Consider the following 27,779-nt stretch of genomic DNA (forward strand, 5'->3'; position numbering starts at 1 on the left):
CCAACGACAAGTAAAACTGTGCGTGAAATCTTTCCGAGCGGAAAAGGACATTTTCTCACCTAAATATATACAGAATAGCAAAACCTTTCACAGGGCTTTTCCAGACTTATTCAGCAGCAGCACACAGATGACTTATCCTAAATAACTGTTCTCACATTCCCAATGAAAACAAACACGAGCAGTACAATAACACGGGGATGTGCAGCTCTCATTCCCATCAGCCCCTATGAAAATAAGCAGAGCTGAGACTGTGAGAAAATGGCAAAAAGTAATTCAAAACCTCACACTACACATGTAGGAGAATCTAAATATTTATTTTAAAAACACAGAGCGCACAGCTTCTGTTGGGGAGGATGAACAGGGAACAACAAACCTGATATTCAGGAATCCTCAGCAATACTTTGGAAAAGCAAAAAAATAAACGGGCAAGCAGGTCTGCATGGATTAATAACAGGATACAAACCCTTCATGCTTTGACCAACAATAGTTGCTCTTTCAAAACTGGGGTCTTGAAACTATTCCTATCTTGAAATGGTTCAGTGAACTATGGAAAAAAGTATCTTCACCTTCTAGTTGGAGCAAAATGTTTTCAAATTCTTGCCCTTGATGTTGTGAGAAGCATCAAAAGCTGCAGTGTCTATGTAGGGAAATTCAGGGGAAAAATTATTAAATTAAAGAGATCAATTTGAACTGCCTGAGTTAAAAGCATTTTACTAAAGGAATCTTGTGTAAAGGAAATGTCCATAAGGCAGCATCTTACCTAACAGCACTTATCACTCTTAATATTTTGGGGACAGACTTTGTTTTTTGTATGGAAAAAGAGGTGGCTAGAGACTGAAATTTATTAGTAGGACAGTTATAGCAACATCAATGCAGTAGACTGTTGCCAATTTATAGACAAATAAGGGGCAGGTCCAAATGTAAGACGTTTAAATGCCACAAATAAAACATGGTGAAATTTTAGTAAAGTGAATGAAGCAAAAACAGATTATTAGCAAAATAACAAACTGACGTAATTAAAAAAAAAAAAGACCCCAAACCAAACAAAAATGTACAGCAGCATATGTTAAAAAACTATTCTTCACAAAGAGAGTGGTAGTAACCACACACAAATTCCTGGGCAAATTAACAGCAGCTGGGCCAGGCAGTGAGTAGCCTGTGCTACTCACTCCTCTTGGAGACAGGCCTGTGTTGAGTATCAGCCTATTGACCCTGAACACTGTGGGAAGGGGAATGCAATAAAGCCAAGGCAGTGCCACATGAGCTGCTCAGCTGACAAGTTCTTTGTTTGAAGGACACAAGCTGGGTTATTTAACAACACGGTTAAAAATACATGCGAGAGAACCTGGTCCTGCTTTCTCACACGTAAAAGAAGCTTCTGCATGAAAACCAACTGATGTTTGTATTTGAAAGGCAAACATAAGATTTAATTTTTGGAGGATTTTTTAAATTGTTTTCTCTTGGGACAGCGGTTTCATGCAGTCAAAGCCCTTTTATTTGGCTTCTCTATTAACTGTGTTCTTGGTTTGCCTGTTCCATTTTCAAGCTGGATGAAGCACTGTGATGCCTGCAGTGAACGGCACAGTAGATTTCCCCTTGAGCCCTTCTTGTGGTAGGTGTTACTGCTCAGGTGAAACCTGCCCTTTACTGCCCCGAGTTTTGTATTCCACCTATTCAGAGAGCTGATGGACAGGAATGTCCTCTCCAGCAGCACGTGCTCTGATGTTTATTCATTCCCATAAAACAGGATGCCGGTACGATCTGATCTGCTGACTATTCATCTGCAGCTTATTTACTCTAGACTTGCTTGTTTTTCTTGTAAGCTTCTGTGTTCCAGATTTCTGCTATCTGTGACTGCAGCACGGAACACACAAATAAACCCGCTCAGGGTCATACAGTATTGCCTCAACACCTCCTGGCTTCCAAATATTTTTTTTTTTTCCAAGTGTCTTAAATTACCTATCCACCGAATTCCTCGAAGGAACAAGCAGAAGGACTGTCTACACTGGTTAAAAGTCAGCTATGTCCACTCCTTAATTCCCAGAACCCCTTATGCCACTATTACCTCTCATGCCATTAACCCACACCTTTATGCAACAGAAAAATATAATGCATTTCAATCTGAGTTTCTATCAATTTTTAGTCCCACCAATTATAATCTTTATCTGTATCTCACTCCATCCAAATGCCAAAGCAAGACACTATTTATAAAAAAAGTCCCCCGTCTTCAATGATTTTCTCAGGATCTAAGGATGGCTTGCATATATACAAAGCCAAATTAATGTTATAATTCAGTATTTAAAGAAAGGCATAAGATAAGTCAGTAGGACAAAGGATATTATTCTTGGAAACATATACACAGTTAAACACATGGTTAACGTGAACTGAATGTCAGACACATGAAACCCTTTTGCCACTTAAAAAAGACTGGATGGCAACTTCTGCTCTAAGTGCATTTCCCATTTATGCTTGCTCTCAGGGTTGTACTCACATTGGCAGTCAACTGAGTTGTCAGAGCCGACACTTTTTCTTGGGATGCATCCAATTCCCTTCGAAGCTTCCGAATCTGTGTGTTTGAAGAGAGTACTTTACTGCATCGTTATAAGGACAAATACAACAGCAAAACACACAGTGCAGAGTGCCTTAGCAGGACATTTCTGCTTGTCAAAAAGGATGGGCTCCTACCTCTGACTGGCATTTCTCTTCAGGCTGTAAAATAAAAGGAAGGAAATATGTGAGGATATTACAACATAACCAGCCCGACAAATTTATGCAAATGTTCAATTTTTTTTTTTTTTTTTTTTTTTTTGCATTTCAAGAACTTGAACGTGAGTTCCTTATTCTGAATCCCCACATCCATATTCAATCTAAGATAACCTCCCATTTTATTTACTCTCAAACAAAAGGAAAACAGGCTGCTGGTGTAGTACTTCCTCCTGGAGGAAGGAATTTGGGCTCCACCTCCCAGCCCGCTGACCAAGGGTTCCTCTGAGCCTGAATCCTGGAATGCTGAAGTCCTGTCTCTGTGCATAATAACTCCATGAGGCTCTGAAGAACCAGGACTGCCACAGAACATGGTTGATCCCGGGCAATTCCCTCTGTCCCATGCTCAGCTCTGCATGGGAAAGAGATCACGTTTTGGCATTCTGAGAGGATGCCAAGTGGATGTGCTGACCATCCATTGTGGTCTGCATGACAAAACTGTGGCTGCTATGGCTCGTTTCTAACCAAAGTTATCAGCTAAAGAGAACTGAACAGTATAAAGTTACACACTCCACTGTCCTTATGCAAACATGGCCACTACCAACCACCGGGAAAATCACCCCCATCCAACCACACTCTTAGGGGCCACTCGTGCCTGGGCAGCGGGCACAGAAACCAGAAGCTCTGAGTACTCTCCTTGTGGCTGGTTATGAACAGCAGCCCAGAGGAAAAGGTCTCTTTTCCATCCTTCCAACCCCTTATCTGTTTTGGCTTTATGTGGAGCTCGCTTGAGGCAAGGCCAGCAATGAAAAGTGGTGCTTTGAATTTATTATCGAGGTCTTAAGGCCATATGTTACATATATGGCCTGTTATTAGTGAAACATGTATGTAAAATAATGTTAAATAACACTGTGCTGTCTCGACAGACTTCACAGGCTGTTACAGATGACCTTCCAAGGGCACAATCTACCATATACTCCTGTATATGCTCACATTCAGCTGTGGATGCATGGCAGGTGTGAAGATGCATCACACTTGCATAAGAATTTGAATTGGCAGATCCTGTTCAATTAACACATATTTCAGAAGGAATTATTATCCGCTGATTTTTAATAGGCTTGTGCCTTGAGAAACCACCAAAACTGTGATCACAGCCTGCCAGGATTACAGAGGAACCATTAATTGGCTACTTGGATATTAACAGCAGTGAAGCCACTGGGAATTAACCACTGGTGCCAAATACTTGTGTACAGTCTTGTGAGGGCTGGAACCTTCCAAGCCCCTGGGTCATTGTAGTGAAACCCCAACCAGGCAAGTAAGAGCCAGGCAAGACAGAGTCTGGGTGTTGCAGCCTCACCTTCCTGCTACAGCACAGGTAAAGACTTAAATTACAAGGTCCTTTGTAGTGGATGTTTAATGGAAAATCCCTCTTGGGACTATTAGAAGAAAATAAGCAAAGTCAACACGCATTTAAAAAATGCCCTATATTTTCAAACTTCTGTAAACCTTATTTTAGGATCAGATAACCTAAATGAATGCATACTTGTGGAGAAAATATTGCTGGTATAGTGAACAAAATGGCCTTATTAGATTTATTAATGTCTGTGAGTTAAAAAGCATCCTCAAAAATTCTTTAGTAGCAGATCATTGACACAAGGATGGAATTACTTTATTCAGCAAAATTTGGGATACTTTAGGTAATGAAGTTCAAATCTCCTCCAATCTAATGAGGTCCTTTATAGCAAAACCCACTTAGCACAGTGTAAAATACTGACTTTAAAAGTCAGTGGCTGCTTTGAGGCCATTAAAGTCTGTGTTTAATGAGGATACTGCTAAATATCCACAGGCATCTTCATGAACTTGAACATTTCTTTCCTTTTAGCCAGCACTTAGAAGGAAGTGCTTTTGTTCCTCCTCTTTAAATGGCAAAATTAGCAGAATAAGAGCAGTCAGTTCAATAATTTTGATTAATAAACAAACTGTTCGTTTCATTATACTCACTGTCGAATAAATAGATGAAGTACTGGAGACCAAAGAGAGAGAAGAACCATGCACTAAAGGGGAGAAAATAAACACAATGAATATAAATGCACTAACCACAGAGTGGAATCATCATAAATCATCCACTGTCAACCTCCAACCTACTGAGGAAATACTTCCACAAATTTCATCATCCATCATAAACTTAATTATATTACTGCACCAATAACTGTCCGGTTTGAAGAATACTTGGCCAGGTGATACAATCCATAAACTTGGATTTGGTAAAGCTGTTTGAAAATTTTAATAATACTTGGGGGTTTTTCTTGGGAAAATGAGGTGTGGTCGAGAAAGTAAAAAAAAAAAAGAAAAAAAGTTTTGATGAAGATTTGCTCAGAAATAAATATTTCTCTGGACAGGTTATCTTAAGATTCTTGCAAATGTGCTTACTCAAGATTAAAAAACAAAAAAACCCCAAAAAAACAAAAAAACCCCAAGAAATTAAGTGAAATGCTGAAGAGATTCTTCTCTTTTCCTTGTAGGGTTTTCTGGTCTTTCTTTAATGAAATGACATTTCTTTGACAAGGCAAAGTTTTTTCTCTCCTAGAAAAAATTAACAGAGTGAAAACATGGATACAAAGCTTTTCCTGGAAAAGAACTGGTTCCAAGCAATTTTTGCATTTAAATATCCATTTGGTAAAAGATATACAAATACAGTGATGGACTTCAGATCTTCACAGGTCCCTTCCAACCCCAATTATTCTGTGGCATCATCATCCTGATGTTAGGATTTCCATATAACATAATTTATTTCTGATTACACTACTTAAAAAAAAAACCCTACCTGAAGCTACTCTTTCTGCCACTGAAACATGCAAAATTACCTTTCCTTTACTTTTATTTTTAGAAACAAGATACATTTAACTGCAACTCTTATTCAAAATTCAGGATAACTTCATACAAATCACACGAAATAGTGTAAAATCACTTTTTCTTTCATCTAAATCCTCCAGCCAAAAAAAAAAAGAGTTTAGAAAAGCTGCCATTTTGCTCTAATTACCTACTGCAATTCTACATCCATAATAAATGAGTTCTGCTTTCCCACTGACAGCATATCCTAAGGCAATGCTGGAAAGAGAAGTAAACAAGGTCTAAGTTGGCTTCTGGAGGAATTTAAGACAATTTAAAAAGCCCACAAGAAAGTAAAAAAAAAAACCTCACATCCATTAGTTTTCTCTGGTTAATCATATTTTCAATTAAAATTATCTTTCTAGTTAGATGTTAAGGACTGTGCTGCACTAAGAACACAAAAATAACCAGGTTGAGTCAGACCCGGGGTTTGTCTAATCGTGTGCTCCAGCTCTGGCTGCAACCACAGCCCATGTTTATGGAAAAGAATGAAAGGAGGAGGCAGATACCCGCTGATTATTCCCCAGGTATGTCTCTGCACCTTCTGGGAATCAGCAGAGATGGAAACTTCGGAGATGGAAACTACAGCCAGAGCATTATTTCTGCCTAGCTGCTGTGACCTCTCTCCCATTAACTCGCTTAACGGCTTCTGAATCCACGGACACATTTGATCTGAGACAAAAAAAAATCTCTTCTTGTGTTTAGAAATGTAATTCCTTGCAGTTGCCTTAGACCTGCTGCTGAGTTCCTCAAGTGTCTCCACACCCCTGTGATATGAGAAGGAATGGATATCCAACCTCTTCATAATGAAACAAATTACATATCATCCCCTCCCTTCAGCCATCATTTCCCAAGCAGTTTCTAAGATTCCTATTCTAACTTTATTTGTATCACAGTGCCCTGCACTTAAGATCTCCTTTTTGCTTTTCTTTACCTGCATTTTTCCCTTAGGACTGGCTTTTTTAAGGTGGAAAGCCCAAAGTGAGGCAATATTGCCACAAACAGACTCATACAGGGAATATAATATTGTTTTCTGGTCTGCCTCTCTATATTCTTTCCTTGTCCATTTTTTACTAGTAGGTATGTATCCAAAAAAAGATCCATACCAGCTGGCCAGAGAAGAAACAGAAGTCTTCATAATGGATTGGGTCACACACATTTTTGAACTAGCATCAACTGGCGTTTTAAAGATCATGTTGGGATTTCAAGGGAGCAAAGAAGACTCAAAGTGAAAAAAGGGAAAGAACGCATGACTCTGGGACTCGTCCTCCTGCCTTGTGAAACACCACCATCACCTGGAATCATAGATCCATTTGGGCTGGAAAAGACCTCTTAAGATCATCCAGTCCAAGCACTAACCCAGCACTGCCAAGGCCATCACTAAATCAGGTCTCCAAGTGCCACACCTACACATCCCCTAAACACCTCCGGGGCGGTGACTCAAGTGCATCACTTCAATGTGTATGTGATTCCAGATTTCTCATTTCAAGGACAGCTATGGAGTTAATATTTTTGAGCAATTTCTTTTTAAAGTATCTGCAGATGGCTACTTGAAGGCTATTTAATTAGGAGCCTGAAGGCAGCTATGCTCTTGATGAGAGCCCTGGTTTTTTGCATGCATGTGCATGCAGCCTACAAACCCTAATTGCTTTGGAGCTATTACTTTAAAGCACTATAAATGCATATGCAAGCATGTGTCATTTTGAATGTTAGAAAAGAAAGGGTCTAGCCATGATCAGCTGCCCAAAGACCAGAAAGAACAAGTGGTATTGCAGTCAGTAGCACAAAAAGGAATAAAAACTTACATCCCAACAACAATGAATTGAATTATTTCCAATCTCTAAGTATCAGGGTGGAGTCAGTGGCAGCCCAGCTCCTGGGAAAGACTTTTGGATGGGGAAATGGGGAAACTGGAGAGCCGAGAGACCACTCAAGTTTTATGCTGGGTTTTTTTTCCCCCCTGAAGTTCTGGATATTTGGAGGCTGCTCCCACTGGCACCTCCACAGTCCTGAAACCCTTCCTATCAAAAGAGTTATGAACTGCAAGGCTGACTAACATTTTGACCTACATGCTGTGCTGTGAGAGAACATGACTGTAGTTCACATACTTCACACAACAGAAGCAAAAGATAAAAAAAAAACACTTTAAGAATAAATCCTGGCCCTGGTGAAGTTAATGAGAAACAAATGTCTTGTAATCTTATGTGCTAAGAAATAATTAAGAAGTAGGTTGGTATGCTTTGTTTAAGACCTGGATTTATGCTGCGCTGACACTGGCTGATCGTATAAAATCAATTTGTTCATTAACCACAAATTTAATTTCTCTAATACATTTTAATCTATTCCCTTGAGGTGAAAGTGAACTAGATCCACAGGTCTGAAAGCACAGCACAACATCTATGCCATATTCAGAACCCCGTGTTCACTCAGCACTTGTGATTCCCTGGGAAATAAGTAGGAGCTAATAAGCCTTCTGTACAGCCAGGGAAGGGACAGAAGAGCTTTCACCAGAAGACAAAAATACAGAGACTACATCTAAACATTCATCCCATCTGGTAAAATATTGTTATCCTTTTAGGTGCCAAAAACTGGGGAAAATCTGAAAGGGACCTCTTCAGCATATCCACTGCAGGTTCAAGTTCCTTCCTTGTATACAAAAAGTGATATTTTCCAACTGCTTTCAAGGCCATAACTTGGTAATTTTTCTTGGACTTCATTTTTATCACTTTTTTTAAAAATGATTGAAAAGCACTTAGTAGAACATTTCAACTAACTCTTTGAATTTTGCTGGTTTTTTTTTCTGAATGGTTCATCCTCAAACATGCAGTACTTATTAAATATTCATCCAAACTAGCCTCTCTCCTAGAACAAGAATTTCTGAATTACAAGAGAGAGTTTAACCTCCAACATGCAACTTGGGTCCTTTCCTTGGAAGATGTGTTGTATCAAACTAGGACATTCAGCAGAAATAAAAAGTGAAGACAATTTGAGTACAGATTAAATACTGGGAAAATTACTGAGATAGAAACAGTCTAACACCACGTATATTATACTATAAGCAGGAGTGTGGAGGTGCAAGTTTAGGAGAATATTAATTTAGGAGAATTCCTACTGATGCAACACTAATGTGCTGACTCTAAGCATGAACTTTTCATTTGGAAATTGCTAAAAATGCAGCACAGGATTGTTTAAACAATTTCTTGAACAGTCATGGTCTACCTACAACACTCATTTCCCATGTCTGGCCAGAACAATCGCTGAATGAACACCATCATTCTCTCTGGTGACCAGTGACAGGAGTCGAGGGAATGGCCTGAAGCTGAGTCAGGGGAGGGTTAGGCTGGATATCAGGAAAAAGTTCTTCACCCAGAGGGTGGTTGGGCACTGGAACAGGCTCCCCAGAGAAGTGGTCACAGCACCAAGGCTGACAGAGCTCAAGAAGCATTTGGACAACGCTCTAAGGCACAGGGTGGGGTTCTTGGGGATGTTCTGTGCAGGGCCAGGAGTTGGACTCGATGATCCCTGTGGGTCTCCTCTAACTCAGCACATTCTGTGATTCTATGATCAGAATAACAAGGACTAGGACCCAAGTTTTATCCAACACTGAGGCCTCCACACAGAGAAAGCCACGCTTTGAAACGACCCCTTGAGCTGAGCTGAAAAGCGCCCCAGTTTTGACTTGCTCCGTGGCAAAAAATGCCACCTTCTGATCGCCTCCAGCACCACCACACACTTTGCTGACCTTCTTCGAAGCCGTCACGGAAGGAGCCAGAGCGGCTCATGGTCCTGCTCTTCTCGTCCAGGGACATGGAGCTGTTCCTGAAGCGAGTGTCACTGTAGGGGTCGTAGGGCCCGTCGGCGTTGGACAGGCTGTGCGTCCGCAGCATGGTGGGGTTCGACAGGCTCATCTGGGCTGCAGTCGTTGGGCTGGCTGCAAAGGGAACAAGGAACACCCATTTGTTTGTGGAACCACTCCTAATTTTTTGTGCAGCTACCAACAGACTTTTTTTTCTCTCCCCTCCCCCCCCTACCCCTTCTGCTTTAAGACACAAATTTTTGATGTCGTGCTCTTCGGGCTTCTTTCTTTTTCCCAGATTCAATTAATTCAAATAAGAGGTATGCAAATCAAGCTAGTGAATATGAAAACTAAGGTAAATAGGGTTATTTTAAACACAGCTTCTACAAATAAGCTCAGTCAACTCACTGACACCTCATAGACATGAAATAATTAACTCTCATTTCATTTGGAACTGTCCTTCCTCCAAAACTAATCTATACGGAATAGGATTTCTTCAAAGCCTTTAAGTTCTTAGGAAGTGACATTTTTCCATGTATTTAAATCACAAATGTAAAGGGCTTTAGTTTCCTAATAGCTGCGTATTTAAGAATTGTTTCTTTCCACTACGAGGTCCTAAGAATTGTAAAATATTAATTTTGCCTAAGAAGTCAATACTCTCCCAGCCAGTGTTTAGCGTACAAAATGACTACTCCAACTTCACATGTTTTAAAAGAACTTTTGTCCTAAAATCATGCCTGTTATTTATACTCAGAATTAACTGACTTGTGGGAAAAAAGAGAACAACAAAATCACTGTTCAGCTGGCAGGTTCCTCTTGGTGTGCTGTCATTGCTTGTTTCTATGTACACCAGCAACTGATACAGACTATTGTAGAAAATGGAATAATTCAGTTTACAGGTCATCAACTTTCATATCAACATTTGCTCTTAAATGAAATGCAATGACCCCTCTTGACTCAGATATCTCCAAATTCTCTTCTTAAGAACACAGAAGAACATATTTCCTTCCCCCCCCCCCGGTGTAACTTGCTCTTTGTAGCCAAGCAGCTTTTGAAGCTAATTAATATAAATAATCTCCAACCCTCTGCATAAAGAGTTAATTTTCTGGGCCCAGTGACAACACTTTTTTGTCATTTTCTTTGACTTCCATGAATTTTCCTGACAGTTTGTCAGCTGTTTGCAATGTCACTACACTGTGTGTATATTCAGCTGATGTTTTGCTAAGTGTCAGTTTATTTAAAGCTGTTTATTGAATGTGTTTCCTTCCAGCACACTCAAAGAAAGGTTCTAAAACATCATCACTGCAACTCCAAACTACGCTAGAAATAACTGACTGTATGAGCTGCTGCAAATACACACAACATAAGAAGTTCATAATCACAGGCTTAACTTTTTTGCATATAATTATGAGATACAAATTAGTTATTATATAGAAGGTATAATAAACAATATACTTATTTTAAATAATGATAAAATTAATTATTATGGAGGGGCTTCTGAAAGTCAAAAAGAAACAGAAAATGGCTGTTCAACGTAGTACTTTCCAAATGTCACTTAAAAGACAAAATATATATTATTAGGACTGATTTATATACCTAAAAAAATTGCAAAGGCAACTAAGTCATGTTTACTCAGCCCACCAGGGATGAGCACCACTAGCAGTTTAAATGAGGTTATTTCAACTGCTGATAGGGCCAACTAAAATCTGCAGTGCTTTAAATGTGTCTATCAACGTAATTAAGTGAAGGAATGGCATTTTTTCTGACTTAAAATTCCTCTGGCTCTTATTTATTTGTTTCAGATTGAGCTTTATGCAATTTTTCAACAAGCTACCTAATTAAAAAAAAACCAAAAAGCAACATACAAAGATAAAATATCAAACTGATGAGACTGGCACATACAGTAAAAGTAACATTTTACAGCATTATTACTGTACAGTAAGCAACAATTTAGGTCCCTTAAGCACCCCAATATGTGATATTAACAAACAGCTCTACTGAATAGCTCAGAATTTCAGATTACTCCCAGAGAAGTAGTTTCAAAGCTACTGCAAGTATGGCACCTTTGGGCATACGAGATAATAATGCCAATTAGTCACACTCATTTCAATGAAAGCACTTCCTGAGGTTGAACGTGGGACTTGGGAGCTGCTGAAAGAAAATTATATTGTGTAACAGGCTGTTTTCAAGGCATACAATGCAGTGCTATGATTATTCAAACAGATAATAATTATTCACCAAGCTGAGAGAAGTTAAATCTGGTTCCAGAGGGTGATGTTATGCTGGATCCAGATGAAAATGGAGAATTGCCAGCAGTGTCCTGCAGTCCTCCTGCTGAATGGGACCGCAGCCATTCTTTTGCATCTTCCTGACTACGGAGTTGGGAGGATGGAGTGTACCTGCAAAACCAGACAGGTTTCTCCACAATGAACTTTGATATTTATTTAATTAAAACAAACAAACAAACAAATAAAAATCAAAACAAACAACCATGAAATGTCACAAGACTCGAGGAGGTAGAGAGGGAAAGAAGAATGGAAGAATCCTCATATGAAATGTAGGGATTATAATGATAAAAACCCAGTAGAATTCTGAATTAAGGAGCTGCTCCAAGATGTTCTAAGCTGTTCCTAATTCATTTCACCTCTGCTTGGGAAATAAACCCAACCTACACACTTCATTCCTATGGCTTCAGTAGTAAAACTGTCCCAAAAGTTACAGACAGAAGTTGTGCAGTGTAGCACTGCAGAATAAAATATAGTGTGTATTACGTTATGTATGACTGAAAAATAAAATTATCACTGGGAAAACCTATCCTTAGGCTATGCCAAAATCCTGTCACTATTTTAATATTTTGGTACATCCCTAGGCTTAGCTGACATGTGGTGATATTACAAGCAACTTCAAGTCAACAAAACCACTATCAGGATGTTTCTCAGCAAGCTGTGAGCCGATAATTCATATTCCAGAGATATTCCTATGGAGGCCTGGGGAGGTGCATCCCATTGAGTTCAAAACTACCAGCATTAAATCATCCCAAAGGAGACCATGTTTAGCCTTTTCTGAAGGCAAAGAAAACAGCAGAAACATCGTCTATGCCAACATCAACGGCAAAAACACCCGCTGGCTTCAGCCTAAGCAAAGTTTTAAATCTGTTTGATTTATTGTGTATGTGCCTGAAAAATAGGTATGTTAGGGCAGGTGTTATGTGAGCTACGTGATAGGGAACAGGCATCAGCAGCAAGAGCAACATGGAAACACTTGTCTGCTGATGGAATTCAGTGTCTGTCTCGGGCTGTGCCATCGGCTTTGGAGAAATATTTACGAGTTACTAGCTCTCCTTCCAAAATCTAAACACTTGGAGCCTATTATTAGCTGATATTATCTATTTAATTAATTTGATTCCCTCCAACTAAATACCCTACAGTGAGAGATCACTTATTAAGACTATTTTAAATCAATGGGAACACTGCAATAATTAAAAAATTCAAACTGCTTTCAAAAAATACATTAATTCTTCTGATTATGCCTCAACACTTTAGCAAAGTCCCTGACTATCTGCATCTCTTAAACTCTGCATATAAGTTTATTAAGAAAGGGGGTTTAAACAGTCATTTTACTTTAAGACTGTAAGGTGGGTTTTTTCCCCAGCATTAGTACCTACCTCTTCAGCACTCAAATGTTTCGGTCTTAAAAGAGATTCTTTATTTATTAGAGACACACTGGAGAACCACAGAAACATTTTAAACAAGCTGCCATTTTAAGAAAGGCTTTAAGCACTCTGCTTCATGGGACAAGGCTGCTGTGAAGAACAATGTGTATAGCACAGGATAAATCTCAGCTGCCATTTCAAGGCATCACCTCAGCAATCCCAGAAGCTGCATCTGCAATTTCCCAAATTGCCAAAGACGCCTTCTGTAAATTCTGTAACACTTAGAGCATTTAATTAATATAACTAATGTTCGTTATCTGGCTAGGATTGCTTGTACCAGTGGACAAATATTTTTTTGTGCTATAAAAATAAACACCTTACAGATATACAAAATATATGAAGAGACTATTGCTGAAAGTTTGGTTGAGGAATGTTTGTTTGTTCTTTTCCAGAGGAATAGAAGCTATCTCTAAAGCCCTACATATTTAGGCATTCTGAAGCAAATTTTATTTTTTAATTAATACACCCAATTTCATCCTACAAGGTTTGGTATGACCTTGTAAACCTTCTTTATTTGTATATCAACACCAAGGTCTCCCAGGGTTAAAAAGATCTCAAGTCATTCCATGTAATAGCCATAGAAAATGCAGAATTATGGTTTTCAAGTCAAGCCCAGGGATGGTTTGAGATGCTTTTCAGCAATTCAGCCAGCAAAAGCCACAGTTCTTGCTCAAGCAGAGAAGCCACTAGATGAAAAAAGCACAGTTGTCAATGGCCTTCTTTGAGGATTAAAGAAAGGGAGAAAGGGAGAAAGAAAGACAGAAAGAAAGAGAGAGAGAAAGAGAGAGAGAAAGAGAGAAAGAAAGAGAAAGAGAGAGAGAAAGAGAGAGAGAAAGAAAGAAAAAGAAGGAAAGAAAGAAAGAAAGAAAGAAAGAAAGAAAGAAAGAAAGAAAGAAAGAAAGAAAGAAAGAAAGAAAGAAAGAAAGAAAGAAAGAAAGAAAGAAAGAAAGAAAGAAAGAAAGAAAGAAAGAAAGAAAGAAAAGAAAGAAAGAAAGAAAGAAAGAAAGAAAAAGAAAGAAAGAAAGAAAGAAAGAAAGAAAGAAAGAAAGAAAGAAAGAAAGAAAGAAAGAAAGAAAGAAAAGAAAGAAAGAAAGAAAGAAAGAAAGAAAAAGAAAGAAAGAAAGAAAGAAAGAAAGAAAGAAAGAAAGAAAGAAAGAAAGAAAGAAAGAAAGAAAGAAAGAAAGAAAGAAAGAAAGAAAGAAAGAAAGAAAAAGAAAGAAAGAAAGAATTGTTGCCACCTCTTGCAAACTGCAACCATCACCACCAGCCACAAGAGAAACACAAAGCAAACTCCAAAGCCACCACAAAAGCTGTTAAACCATGTGGAAACACCAATACCTGAGTCCCTTCTTAGGCAAAGTGTTCCTATCAAGGTGTGGGTCGCTGCAGAAAAGTTAAAAGAAAAGAACTTCAGAGAAGAACAAAAGGGAAGGAATAAGATCAGGACGAAGGACGTACAAACATCTGCATCACCTTTTCAGAGGAAAAGGTGCTGGGGCCTCCCTACAGAAACATGCACAGACCTCCTTACCCAGGTGGGGTTTGCAGAAACATGCAGCTGGTACCATGCCAATGAACCACATCTGTTCACAACCTCATTTCACTGTTTCTCCTACCCACGATGAACAAAAACGGCTCTTTAAATGTCAAACGGGTGTTTAAAAATAGGCTTTTCAGCAGGCTACTGGTAAAAACTGATGAGAATCTTCAAATCTAAACCACCTTCCCATCATTTCTTTCAGCAGACACCACTTAGGGAATGCAGGTAATTACTGTCACAGCTGCAACGTGCAGAAGTACTGAGCAGAGCCTGTTTAAATTTCCAAATCTTAGCTTAAATTCCATTAGCAAAGTAAAATGGACCTATCAGTCACCCAAAACTCAACTATTTCACTTTATGTTTTTACAACTGATGAACCTGTTATTGAGTAAAATCTTTTAATTTGCTTTGAAAGAAAATATCCACACGCTTAAGCAAATTAATTAAATGACAACCCTTATGGCTAAATTACAGTATGGAACTGATAAAATCCCATCAGCAAGCAAAAGGGAACTAGAATGTTTAGATTTGTGTCACCTTTTTCTAACTTCAGCATTCATCTCTACAAGGATGAATGCATCCAAGTCCCTGGAAAACACTCATAAGCCAAACTGCAACAGAAGACTGACAACACTGAATGACACGGGGACTTCACGACAAAAAGGACAGGCCAGAAAGGCAGTGGGGAAAAAGCAGCATGCCAGAGGAATGCTGAAATGCTAGTGAGAGTTTAGATTCATAGGAAAGGAAAAAAGGGCTTGATTTTCAAATTGCCTTTGGCAAGGAAACGAAGTGCGTGTTTGTTCCCAGAAACAAAGAGCAACACCAAAACCATGCCGACTCTGCCGTTCTCCAGATTGATTTGGGTGGACACATGGGGTGTTTGAGGGACTCTCACTGGCATGTCTTTGTGTCAGTTCACACCTGAATGATGAACACAGCAGAGCACTCAACTGAGCACAGTCTGGCACAAAACAACTTGCTTCACTGAGATGGGCAACAAAACCTACGGCCTTGAGCGCACTCCTGTCCTGAGACAGCATTTACCTGTCCTGTCTCCTGGGCAAAGTATTTCGGCAGAATTTGGGGCTAGCAGCAGGGGAAGAAAGAGGGCTAGAAGAATCAGTCCAACAAGAGAAGGAATATTAGAATGAAAAGATGAAAGAACAGAAAGGGGTTATAATAAAACACAAGCAGAAAACCAAACTGTCAGAACATTATACTCAGGTGCATCTACAAAAATGTTGCTACCTGAATTCATAATAACACATCAGGATGCAGCTGATTTCCAGTGCTTGCAAGGGTATACCTTCTGTGAGAGGTCCCTCAGAGACCATGAATTGCCTCATGTCAGCAAAATGAGCCACCAATACAGCTTGGATGCTGAAAAACCAGCCCTGTTCCCTCCTCCCTGCTCAGCCTCTTCCCAGCTCCTACTCTGTGTCCACACAAATACTGATGAATCTGAAACTGATCTACCTGAAATACAATTCAGGTAGATCATTTTTCACTTGGATCCAGCTTCCAGTTGGATTCACCAAGCATTCACACGAATGCATGTACTGAAACATCGTAGGGAGCAGCTGGAGATGGGACAGGACAACAAGGAGAGGCTGAGAAGGGATCAAATGACTAAGGAGACAGGGACTTCTCTTTTCAGCATCACCTCCAGAACCCCATCAAACGTGATAAACGAGAAGTTTAACAGGAAACAGTTGACTTTTCAAATCAAAATGGTAATTACAATGGAGGGGCTTTTTAATATCACTATCGGATCAATTAACAGGATTCAAAAATACAGGGTGCAATACATAGTAGTAAAAAAAAGGTGTCACATTGGCTACCACAGCAAATTAAAAACCTCACCTGAACCCATCCTCTTGCTCTGAACTGGGGTCTTTGCCTGGAGAGGCTTTTTTTTATCTCCTAGTAATACCATTCTGCATTATCTTGTAAGAAGCCTTACTTGATTAGCACCTGCAGCTACTGCTGCCAGGGCTTCATTCCCCTTTGAGACACGTACAACCACAGGGAATTAAGAGGAAAACCAACTAACCTTTCAGACAACGTCGTCTTAACGCTGTTGGTTCGGACAAAGGGAGTCAGAGAGTCATCTTTGGAGGCTGGGATCAAGCCACCGGAGGAGTTATGGCTCAGCCCACCTCCACTGCTCAGGGAGATGTCAATGGATTCGCAGCTGGTGTGAAGGCTGCTGACAGACTGGTACCCGATGCCGTCCTTGCTGACGGCAGAAGAGCTACTCGCGTTGGTACCCCAGGTTAAACTGTTGGAGGGAGCTGAGTGTGCTGAACTGGGACTAGAAGCCAGGGGAGACTGGTTCAGATCCGTGTTTTTGCTATAGAGAGGGCTGCTGCCCCCACTGCTCAGCACACCACTGCCAGACGGGGAATCAAGGTTACCCTGCTGGTTCATGGTAGCGTGAGGATTGGAGATGACTACCGAGTTTTTCATGTTTTCAGCTGTTGTGATGGGAACTTGTTTACTAGGCTTGCCACCAAAAAGTCTGTAAAAAAAAAAAAAAAAAAAAGGAGAACATGAAAAATACATAAAATGGAACATTAAATGTGAGGATATTTTATATCTAGACCATATATCTTCTTAGCTCCAGAAAACCAACATTAAGTACAGGATCCTAGATTGGACACATGCAAGTATAAATTCATAATCTCCTTGTGTTCACTGTCCCTTCAATAAAGCCCAGAGGCAATTTCAATAGCTTCAAATGTATCTTAGGTATATATATCTTCTCTGAATCATCAAATACTACTTTTACAAAGCTAAAATACAGCTTCACAGAACTAAAATACAGTCATATCATCTTCTGCTCCTTGAGGAGAAGGGATATCAGAGAAATACTGCATTGATCAATCCAGAATGGAATACTAGAGGTTGAAAGCTTGTTGACCAGGTAAATTCTGTGCAAATCACCAAATGCTCTGCAAAGAAGCAGCATTTGCTGGGATGCAGCAAGAGTAATATGTGCTCATATCAAATGTAGGTTTGTGTCATTCCATGAGCCAAGCTGGCTGGAAAGTTTTTTTTTAGTGGAGAACAAGACGTTAACTGATTTCTGGCATCTGGAACTGGCTCAGTAAAAAACCAGTTGAGTTCCAGAACTCAGAGAGGGAGGGGATATAGTCAGCATAGCTGGAGGAGGCTGACTGCAGCATCCCTGCTGCCAGGGATGCAGATGCACTGCCAAGGAAGGAGACACTTCAGTTCCCTCACTAATATTCAACAGGAAAGATGTCAGAAGTGCAAAAGTGTCTTTAGTACTAAACATGCTTAAGACTAGGTTATCAATCATTCCAAAACTGATCTTCAAAATTAGGAAGGAAGAGCATCTTTCACTCCAGGTTCAAACATCCGCTCCAAAATGTTGCTTCTGCCGTTTCGCTCCTGTAACTGCCTTTGGAACCTTAGTTTTCCTCACACATACCCACATGGATTTGCTTTTTTACCACCCACTGAGGAGTACTGGGGATGATGCATGGGTGCTCCCTTCAGCTCCAGACTACCTGCGAAGGCTGCCTGGATCACATCCTTCCCGGGTGGCTGCTACTGCACACTCGGTAACACTTCAAAGTGCCAGAGGGCAGGTTTAGATTAGACATAAGGAAGAAATCCTTCCCTGTGAGGGTGCTGAGGCCCTGGCACAGTTTGCCCAGAGAAGCTGTGGCTGCCTCATCCCTGGAAATGTCCAAGGCCAGGATGGACAGGGCTTGGAGCAACCTGAGCTAGTGGAAGGTGTCCCTGCCCATGGCAGGGGGGTGGAATGAAATGAACTTCATGGTGCCTTCCAACCCAAACCAGTCTGTGACTCTATTGCCTTCAGCAGCAATACCAGCGTAGAGTATTCCTGTTCCTGTGCCAGGGCACACAACCTCTTCAGTTGCCTTGGGGAAACTCTTAGAGAGATAATCCCAGAGCTTAAAAACACCCAACTACCCCCACAACAGCTTGAAAGCTACACAGCCTTTCCTGTTTATGACAGCATGGAGGTTACATATATTCACAGTTTTACAGGTAAAACCATATCATTACAAAGGTATGGATTCTAATTCATTGGATAACACACAAAAAAAAAATTACAGGGCCAAAAGGAAATACGCAAAAAACAACAACTCATCCTAACTGGACTATGAAAATCAAGCTCAAAATCTTCTTCACTGTCATTCTAGAAAACAGCAATAAGCATACGAGGCCCAATTCAGGCCTGACACATTTCAACACGTGACAACTTGTGAGAGGCTGGTGAAAATTCAAGTGTGAAATTGCAAATCAAATGAGGGAATAGTTAAATTGAGCCTCCGTGTCTTCTCTTTGAAGTTTCATGTATCTCTAATGTAGTATTTCAATTACACAGCCAGCAATGTAGCTTTCCTGTGATAAAAAAAATCCCCAGTCAAATTCCTATCAATGTGCCTGAGGCTTGAACACTGAAAATCTGCATTTCTCACGGGCTGTACTATAAAAATGAAAGGTCTATTGGAGATTTTAAGTAGCCATTGATGAAAATGACCTGTTCTAAAGGACATGGCTTATCTCTTGATAACCAGGAAAGAAATAAAGTACTTTGAATTACCCTCACACAGGCTCTTCAAATAAAACCACCCATCTAAAAACAGTTTACAGCGTTAGCTTAAGCTGCCATCACAGCCATTATGCTTGCACTGGTGCTTCAGATGGAATGTGGCTTTCTCACATCACTGGAAGCAGGATGATGTAGCATAACCATATGCGTATTATGGGTGTCAAGACAGAATGAAATGCAAAACACTGCAACTTGAAACAGACAAGCTACTCAATGTCAAATTCAACTGAGAAATAGTATTACCAGAACTCTTCACCAGTATCAAGGCTCTGATGTACACTGCATCAACAAATTAATTCCTCACCACCTACATGTTAGTATTAAAATAATATATGGGGATACTCTTGGAGAAATAGAAGACAGATAGGATTTTTGTTCAAAAAATAGTACTAAAATAACAAAATTTAACCCAGCTTAGGCAGCAACTTTATTTAGGGTTCTTCTATACAGGCTAAAATGTCTTGCAACATACTGGCCCAATCCACACAACTGAAAGATTGCTTTAGGTGAATCTAAGCATGGCAGGCCCAATTATGCCACTGTCATCAAGAAAACCTGAGGTAACTCTCCCATTGTCAGTTTATCCTTTGATCCACCACTGGAGGTTTGTTGCATACACACTGGTGCAAGAACTCTTCAGCAGCCTTCAGGTAAGAAAAACCCTTATTCCTGCGACATCTGCAGGGACGACTTTTGTAACAAAGAGACTCAAATCACGAACGGCAAACTTTCTGCCAGACGGGTTTGTTGTTTTGGTTTTTTTGTTTTGGGTTTTTTTTTTCCCCAAATGTTAAATTTTTGCTGCCGTTTCGTGACGTCCTGCGTGTTCACAGCGCCGGCCGACCCGTTTGCGTGAAATTAATTGTAAATCCAAAGGAACACTAAACAGCAAGTGCTCCGCAAAAACACAGCTGGGCCCGGCTGGGAGAGCCCTGCTCATTCAGCTCCCGCTAACACCATTGCACAACCGAGGAATGCGTTGCCTACCTGCGCAAAGTGGGAGAGGCCACATCGGGGTACTTGACTCCTTGCTGGTGGGTACTCTGAGCTCCGCTAGAGGCAGTCTGTGATGCAGGGTTCACTTTAACTGAATTACATGAGGCCACGCTCTCGTTGTCGGACGAAATCCCTTTCTCCTTATCAGTCTGATTGACTAATCCTGGCAGAGAGTTTCCAAGGATCACCTTGGCAGGCTCTCTCATTTTAGGGACAGGCAGCCCAGCTGACTTGCTGCTTATGTTGGAGTCTATGCTACTTGTGCTAGATCTATTCCCAGCTCCACTTCTGCTACTGGATTTACTGGGCCGGGGTAAGCTACGATACTGAAGATTGGTTCGTGCACTAAGTGCTAAGTAGCCATCATCCTGGTTCTGGGAGCCATCAACACTAGTCTTCCGACCAGTGGTCCTACCCATGAGTCCAGATGACTTTGGGATTTTTCCCAAGGTAGCCGATCTACTGGTGAGAGTTGCCCCACTGGCAGTGATTATAGTCATGCCTAAGGCTGACCCGCTCTGTTTCTTAAATCCAAATGTATTAGCATTAGCAGCAGTTGTTCTAGAGTTACTTGTGGGAAGCTTTTTGGATTCATCACCACTGCTGCGTCCTGCATCTGATGGGGAACGTTTAACATGTCCAGCTTTAGGAGATAGTCTACCCTTTTCTGATACCTTGGCGTCATCAGTTTTCCCTACAAAAATAGAAAAAGAGTTCTAATATTTAATGACTTGAAAACATCAAGCAAATGATGAAACTCAAAGCAGCATGAAAAGCAAAAGCGTGTTAGCCACCGGAGTGCGGTTCAAAGTTATGATCTAGTCTGCACTGAACTTACATGCCACTCCAGTGAGTTACACATGCAGACTTGCCAGAGAAAGTATGTGGTGTCTTTGCCCTCAAGAATATGAAAAGCAGAACAGTCTTACGTAATAGTGACAGATAAGAAAAAAAAATATTCCCTATGTAGCTACCACAGACTGATCACTTTAATCATTAGAGACAGAAGTAGTGTTAGGTTGTTAGTATAATTTTCCTAAAAGGCATTGCTCAAGAAAGTATCTAACTTCAGCTTTTTCATATACAATTCTATGCACATCCAAATAAGAGGAGAGGTATTAAATTATATCACTCCATTATGTAAACTCAATCAATTTTCATTCACACATCTGCAAGTGCTAAAATCATTAATACACTTATAAGAAAAGCCAGAAATTATGTTTAGAATAAATGAACATGCTTGTTTAGTAGGGGGGAGGGGGGGGAATCTCCTCAACCACACATACTGTATGCTCTTAGTTAACAGTGACTTCAAAAACTAAAAATATATTATTTATTCTTCACATGGCAGCACTGTGCCCAATCAGCAGCTTGGCTTAAGACTGGAGTTGTCATGAAAACAACCTGCACGGTGTACTAATCTGAAATACTCATTTTCACGGGAACAGGAATAGAAACGTGGACACACGAGATGCTGCACCGGTTAAAGCAACGCCTAAAAATACAGACAGGATTACCTGAAGTTCAGGTTCTGCCTCCGCAAAGGGTTTAAACTGTTTTCATACTGAACACACTTTTTTTGGCTTGTTTATGCCTCAACGCCTTTTCCTCACCTGTTCCAGGTGTCTTTAACGTGCCTGAGGTGGTTGAAGGTTTGGGCCTTGGTGTGGTAATGCCAACCTGAGCCGACATGCCCCGCCGCCAGGAGCCCGTCTGTGAAATGACAGTGTTCTTCCTACCAGAGGTGCTTTTATCAGACTCATCCGACACATCAGAGGGATTCCGCCTCCATTTAGATCCTGGCTCCATTTTTATGCCGCTGTCGGATCCTCCGTCTGATTTCTTGACTTCATCGCCGGACCACAAGGAATTCCGTTCAACTTGGGAATGCTTTTCTGCATCAGTCTAGGACAGATAAGGAATTGCAAGACAACCTTCAGAGCGGGTCCTTCTTTTAAGAAGTTTCATAAATAAGAAGCATCAAACTGAATAATCAACTCAGTAGTCACCTCTGAGTACCAACAAACATAACGTGCCCTTGATGAAGAAATGTCACAGCAAGAAATGAACCCCAGCAATGTCTTTTTTTTTTTTTTTTTTCAATTTGTTTGGGATAAAAATAACAAAAAACCTCACAACATTCATGTCCCTTGGAAGAAATAAAGGGCAAAAAGACCCCAAACCTAAACAAAAATGAAAAAAGTAATCCAATAGATTTATAAAGGACACATTCAGCTCCATGACTTTTATAATCCTCCATCTCAAATTTCTGACAAACCCTTTTACTGCAATGCCAAAAAAGCGTTTCAAACCTGTGCAGCCAGCTTTCCTTTGTTCCTGCTGCTTTCCTATCTCTTGTCTGGCAATCTGATCTCCAGAGCATGAGGAGGCAGCTTTTGGAACAGACTTGAAGACGTGGAACGCTGTTAATTCTAATCTAACATAGTAGAAGGACACCCAAGAACTAAAGATAAATGAATCCCCCCAAATTTTCTAACAATACTCAAGACTGTCCTAAATACATTAATTACCTTAGTTTCTAATTTATCTGCAACTCTTAGAGAATGTTTTTTTCCCCCTATTCTTTGCACAGACTGATTGTGTTACCAGTCTCTTATGGAGAATTTTGCAAAGCTCAGTGTCAAACAGAAAAATTTCTCATTAGTAAATCTTTGCCAAATTCTCAGAAATGCTTAAATTAAATCTATCAACCTATATATATAAATATATATATTCCCCATACATTAGCATTTCCTACTGCTAATGATTGTTCTTGCAGAATTCTACTTCTCCTACTTCAAACGCTGTTAATTAAATCCATCAAATTTGGCAACACCACAACAAGCTAACTTGTGATTGGGCACAAGTGACAGACATCCACACATTTGACCCTAATCCAATAAAAAAGCCATAGCTGAAGTGCTCTCCAACCATTGTAACACCACAAGAGACTGACAATTCAACACTTGATCGTGCAGATCCCAGGTATGAGCTGGTGAATTCTGGTAAGGTGCTGAGTGCCATCTCTGCCCTGCAGCCTCAGCAGAAGATGAATGTGCTCAGAACTGTGCAGTAGTCAAAAGGTATAATTTACATAAAAGGAAATTATTTTAAATATCCCAAAGCATTATAAAGCCCACAGCCTTTATTTGTTCCCTTTGGATAATCAGAAAAACACAGCACAGGAAAGGCTAGAAGATCATTTACCACACTTTCAGCAAAATGCTCTTTTATTTTTAAATTCCTAAAACGTGTTTTAAGTTTAAGACTTTCTCTTCTTACCAGATCACACCACTAATATTAAAGAATTTAGAGGAATTTGGTTGCATTTCCTCTGCTTTTTACTGTCATTACTTTTTTTTTTTAAAGCCTGAAAAACTAGTTAAGCAATCAGTGTGTGAAAGCTGACACCACACATCACAATGGTCTTTCTTCAGTCAGGGGAAACAGTTCAAGCTTGGGTTATTTATCTACATACTGGGTCATTATACTAACAAGCATTTCGAATTTTGGATTTAGATAATATTATATTCTTGTACTTTCCTCGTGCAAAAGTGGGTTCCCTGCCTCTCCATTCAAAGAGAGCAACTCAGCAGAGGCTTGAATGAGACTCTGCTTTCTAACTCCCATCTCTTTGTATGGATGCCAGGTTTGGGGATGGTGGCTTAGCTTTCTATTTCTGACCACTAGTAGGTGTGCAATAAATTCACAGTGTCACTGTCCCTATGTCCTAAGTCTCTCCAAAATCATCGTTTCATGCAAATCTCCTACATTTACAGACCTTGGAAGAAAGTACAAGCCAGAAGTAACAAATAATCAACCAACAAAACCACCTAAACTCCATCCCTCACATCAGTATCTTGTTTCAAGTTCCTTAGTCTGGACTGGAGCATGAAATGCACCTACTTGTTCTAGTTTTGGTTGACTAGGAAATACTCTTGCACTTTATATTTGCCCTCTTTTACATCCACAAGATTAGTACAGTCTCCTCAGAGAGAACAGCACTGCAAGAAGTCCTCCACCTTTGCTCTCTTCCATTTCATTCCACTACTACACCCACGGCCAAAGCTTTTCTGTAGCCTTTGAAATGCTGCACCCCCACCTTTGAAGCCCTCTGGCCAGAGATGCTTCTGTTTAATGGTAAACACTGAGAACAGCACAGAAACATGACTAAGGAATCAAAAGCAAAACACGGTGAAACCTGGCTTGGGGATTGCAGCTGAAACTCCACCCGCCTGGAAGGGTGAAAGTGGAAATACGGTTTGCTGGAGGTCATGGCAAGACACAGCGAGCATGAGCTGGAAGCAAAGCCTGCATCCCACTGAGCTGGGAGTAAACCACCAGGATTTCTCAACTTATTCCTACAGTTTTGTAAATCTATTCCTGAGGCTGGGAACAGACCAATCACATCTTTGCTGAGAAGTTGCCTGGATTCAACTGCTTAGGGATGCTGCTGTTTTCTATTTAAAGGAACCCTTCCATCTTCTGATCTTTTTACCATCACATGAATGAATATATTACTTGGTCTCTTTCTCTCTTCCATCTTATTTCAGTTAAGTAAGTTATTTTCAAATGCCCACCAGGTCCTAAAATCTCCTTAAAATATGTGGATGATGTGACTTTAAAAGCACACTATGTGTAGTGCCATGTAAAAAGTAACCTAAGTCTGTGCAATATAAGGAAAAAATATTAGGGCCCTAAAATTAATACAGCTCATATATTAAGTGGTTTGGTGCCTGACATAATCACAGCAAGACACGGGAACACGGTAAAGCAAATCCTGGTTCCCATCACTAACTTGTTCAGAAACAACTTTCAAACACCTTCATTGCACTGCAGCAAAAAGGGGCTACAACCATGAACATCTGTGAAGGTGGAGTTGATATCATGTTTAAGTCCTGCTTGTCAAAGGTGGGGAAACTACAGCTTCTGAGTACTCAGCAGCTCTGAAAATCAGTTTCTTCAGAGAGTCTTTTTCCTACTGCAACTACGGCTTCTTCCTTCGCAGAGATGATTCTGCCTGAGTTACTGATTTTATCAGAGACACTGACATGTTCAGGCTCTCTCCCTTTGATGTTGCTGCATTATTTGCCTGGACTCCCAGCTGCACATGTATTAGCTTCAAGCTCCTCCTTTAATTATTTGAAATCCAACTTCTGTACCATCTCAAAAAGATGTGACAGAATCACAGCAGCCTAAAAGTGCCTCCCATTTAGGAAAACCAAAGCAGTGGATAACATAAGAAGGCCACATTTCCTCTGCAGATGTGCTGGCCCTTCATGGCTCCCCACCCTGGGGAAGGCAAACCTGGGCACAGGTCATCGTACAATCCTCCAGATAAGAGAGGAAATGTGTCACTGCAGCATTCCCTGCATCATGAGCTCTGAGGACTACTCTGAGCAGCAAAAAATCAACCCTGCAAGCTAAGCATTCCAGCCCTCCAAGCTATTTTCATTCCCTTGGTTGAGAAGATTAGGATATTCTGCTCAAATGAAAATGGAGTATTTTATGGACAATAATAACAGCAATACCTAGAGTAAGGATTATCATTCATGAAAACTGAGGAGAGAAGCAGGTCACAAACACACATATAAAACCTGCAAACATGACTTGTATGTTCTTGGCCCTTAGTTTGCTCCTCCTATACCTACACTCCACTGCCTGTACAAGCTCCAGCTGCTTTTCTTCAGGTGTTTGTCTGCACCCTCTTGGGTGCTGTAATACTTGTGGAGGAGGAAGAGGGGTTCATCAACAGAGATTTTGATCTCTCAGAGGTGTTTCCAAGAATTTGATCCATCAGAAGATAGAAGTCATATGAGTTTCTGTTTTGGTTTGGTTTTTTTTCCCCTAGGTTAATGTTTAGTCACGTCTCCCTATTCTTCCTTTCCCCCCCAGCATTATTACAATGTTGAGACAGCAACAGCTGTCAAAAAATACTTCTAGTTGTCCATCTTACTCTCTGTTAGGTACTGACAAACGCACCTGATAGATCTCAACTCCTCTCAACTTGTATGGCACTTGTATTTGCAGTTTCAAGTGCACATGAAATCGCTGATACACAACCAGAGGCTACCTGGAAACCCTTAATGGAGGCTCAAATGTTCACTTCATGGCAAGGGAACAAAGACTACTCCATGCTTGCACCACAGTCCTGCAGACAGAGCAATACTTCACAGCAACCACAGGTCTACATTAAAAAACTGATATTGTAAACAGATTTAGGGTCCAGTAATGAACAGGACTGGAGAGGATTAAGAGGAAGGAAGCTGAGGAGAAGGTCATATATCTACATCCCTCTCCTCTACCTGCTGCAATGCCAAGTCACCACATCCCAGTGGCTTTGGCACACAACACCCAAGTCCCTCAAGCAGGGTGTAAAAAGGACAAAGCTGGGCTTTCCAGTCCTTCACTTTTCCAAACAAAATTCTGTGCAATTGGGGGGAAAAGCAGTTTATAAAAGTTTATAAAAGCAAATCTCTGTGTTATGCAGCTTATTTGATAAATGAAAAACTGTTAGACACCTTCACTTGTTCTACCCTCTTTGGATGGGTGGTGTCTGAGCAAAAAATGTTAACATGTAACCTGCTGATGGATGTAAAAATTTATCCTCCTACGAAATGCTGCTAAACACAGAAAGCCCGCAGTAACAGATAGCTCTGGAAATGTAACAAAACCTATTTCATGCTTATGTTTCTGATGGAAGTGTAAATAACCTTTAAAGTTTCATATTGACTTCATTAAATCCTATTAGGAATATTTAAGAAAAGAACATAATACATTTTCTAGAGCTAAAACAAACAAACAAACAAACAAAAAACCAAACACAAAACCCCCATTTACATCAGTTTTCTGTCCAGCAGTGCCTCTAGGGAGGCAAAAAGCCTTTGCCGTGACACCACCGCAGCAGAGATGCCGCGGATTCCCCCCGTGGAGGAAATAATTGTAAATGCCAGGATGATAATAAAGGATGATAATAAATATCAATGTTACTTGTATAAACCAAAAATCTTACCTGTGCATCTAAGTTTTTGCGGGAGGAGGCGGGCGTGTTGGCATAGGAGCTGATAGAGGAGCTGGTGTTAATGTCATCGGTACTGAGATTATCTATGGTGTCACTGATCCCACTGCTGACAGAGCTGCTGTCATCCCAGCTGCAGAAAAAGCACAGGGAAGGTAGGAAAACATGGGTCAAAAGACAAAACACCATTGAAAAGGAAAAGTATTATTTCTACAAGCCCATGGTTGCCACAGAGCCCAGCGTATACCATCATTAATGCACCATCATTAACCAACAGCACCAACGACACAGCTCTTCCTACTCCGTGGAAAGGTGTGCCTGCGGTCCCAGGACAGGGAAAAGTAGTGCTATGAAGGGATATTAGGAAGAAATTCTTCCCTGGGAAGGTGGTGAGGCCCTGGCACAGGTTGCCCAGAGAGAAGCTGTGGCTGCCCCATCCCTGGAAGTGTTCAAGGCCAGGTTGGATGGGGCTCTGAGCAACCTGGTCTGGTGGAAAGTGTCCCTGCCTGT

The 27,779-nt window shown here is 40.5% G+C and overlaps 1 protein-coding gene across 4 annotated transcripts in view; it reads right to left on the minus strand.

Annotated features, from left to right (window-relative positions):
- The window catches only part of NAV2 (neuron navigator 2), a 362,557-nt gene that overhangs the window by 25,223 nt on the left and 309,555 nt on the right, over positions 1–27,779 (minus strand). For 3 of the 4 annotated variants that reach the window (XM_050335111.1, XM_050335110.1, XM_050335109.1), the window contains 11 exons: positions 27,264–27,402; positions 21,865–22,156; positions 20,243–20,945; positions 16,697–17,164; positions 15,688–15,753; positions 14,439–14,483; positions 11,627–11,787; positions 9,335–9,523; positions 4,705–4,757; positions 2,686–2,709; positions 2,492–2,566 (listed from right to left, as the gene is read on the minus strand). In XM_050335111.1, the coding sequence (XP_050191068.1) occupies positions 2,492–2,566; positions 2,686–2,709; positions 4,705–4,757; positions 9,335–9,523; positions 11,627–11,787; positions 14,439–14,483; positions 15,688–15,753; positions 16,697–17,164; positions 20,243–20,945; positions 21,865–22,156; positions 27,264–27,402 (2,215 nt within the window). The remainder of the gene's footprint in view (positions 1–2,491; positions 2,567–2,685; positions 2,710–4,704; positions 4,758–9,334; positions 9,524–11,626; positions 11,788–14,438; positions 14,484–15,687; positions 15,754–16,696; positions 17,165–20,242; positions 20,946–21,864; positions 22,157–27,263; positions 27,403–27,779) is intronic. The other variant, XM_050335112.1, reaches the window with a different exon arrangement.

Source organism: Myiozetetes cayanensis, unplaced genomic scaffold, assembly GCF_022539395.1.
Source record: "Myiozetetes cayanensis isolate MyiCay16 unplaced genomic scaffold, myiCay2020 scf6-25, whole genome shotgun sequence".
In the NCBI taxonomy this organism is placed as follows: Eukaryota; Metazoa; Chordata; class Aves; order Passeriformes; family Tyrannidae; genus Myiozetetes; species Myiozetetes cayanensis.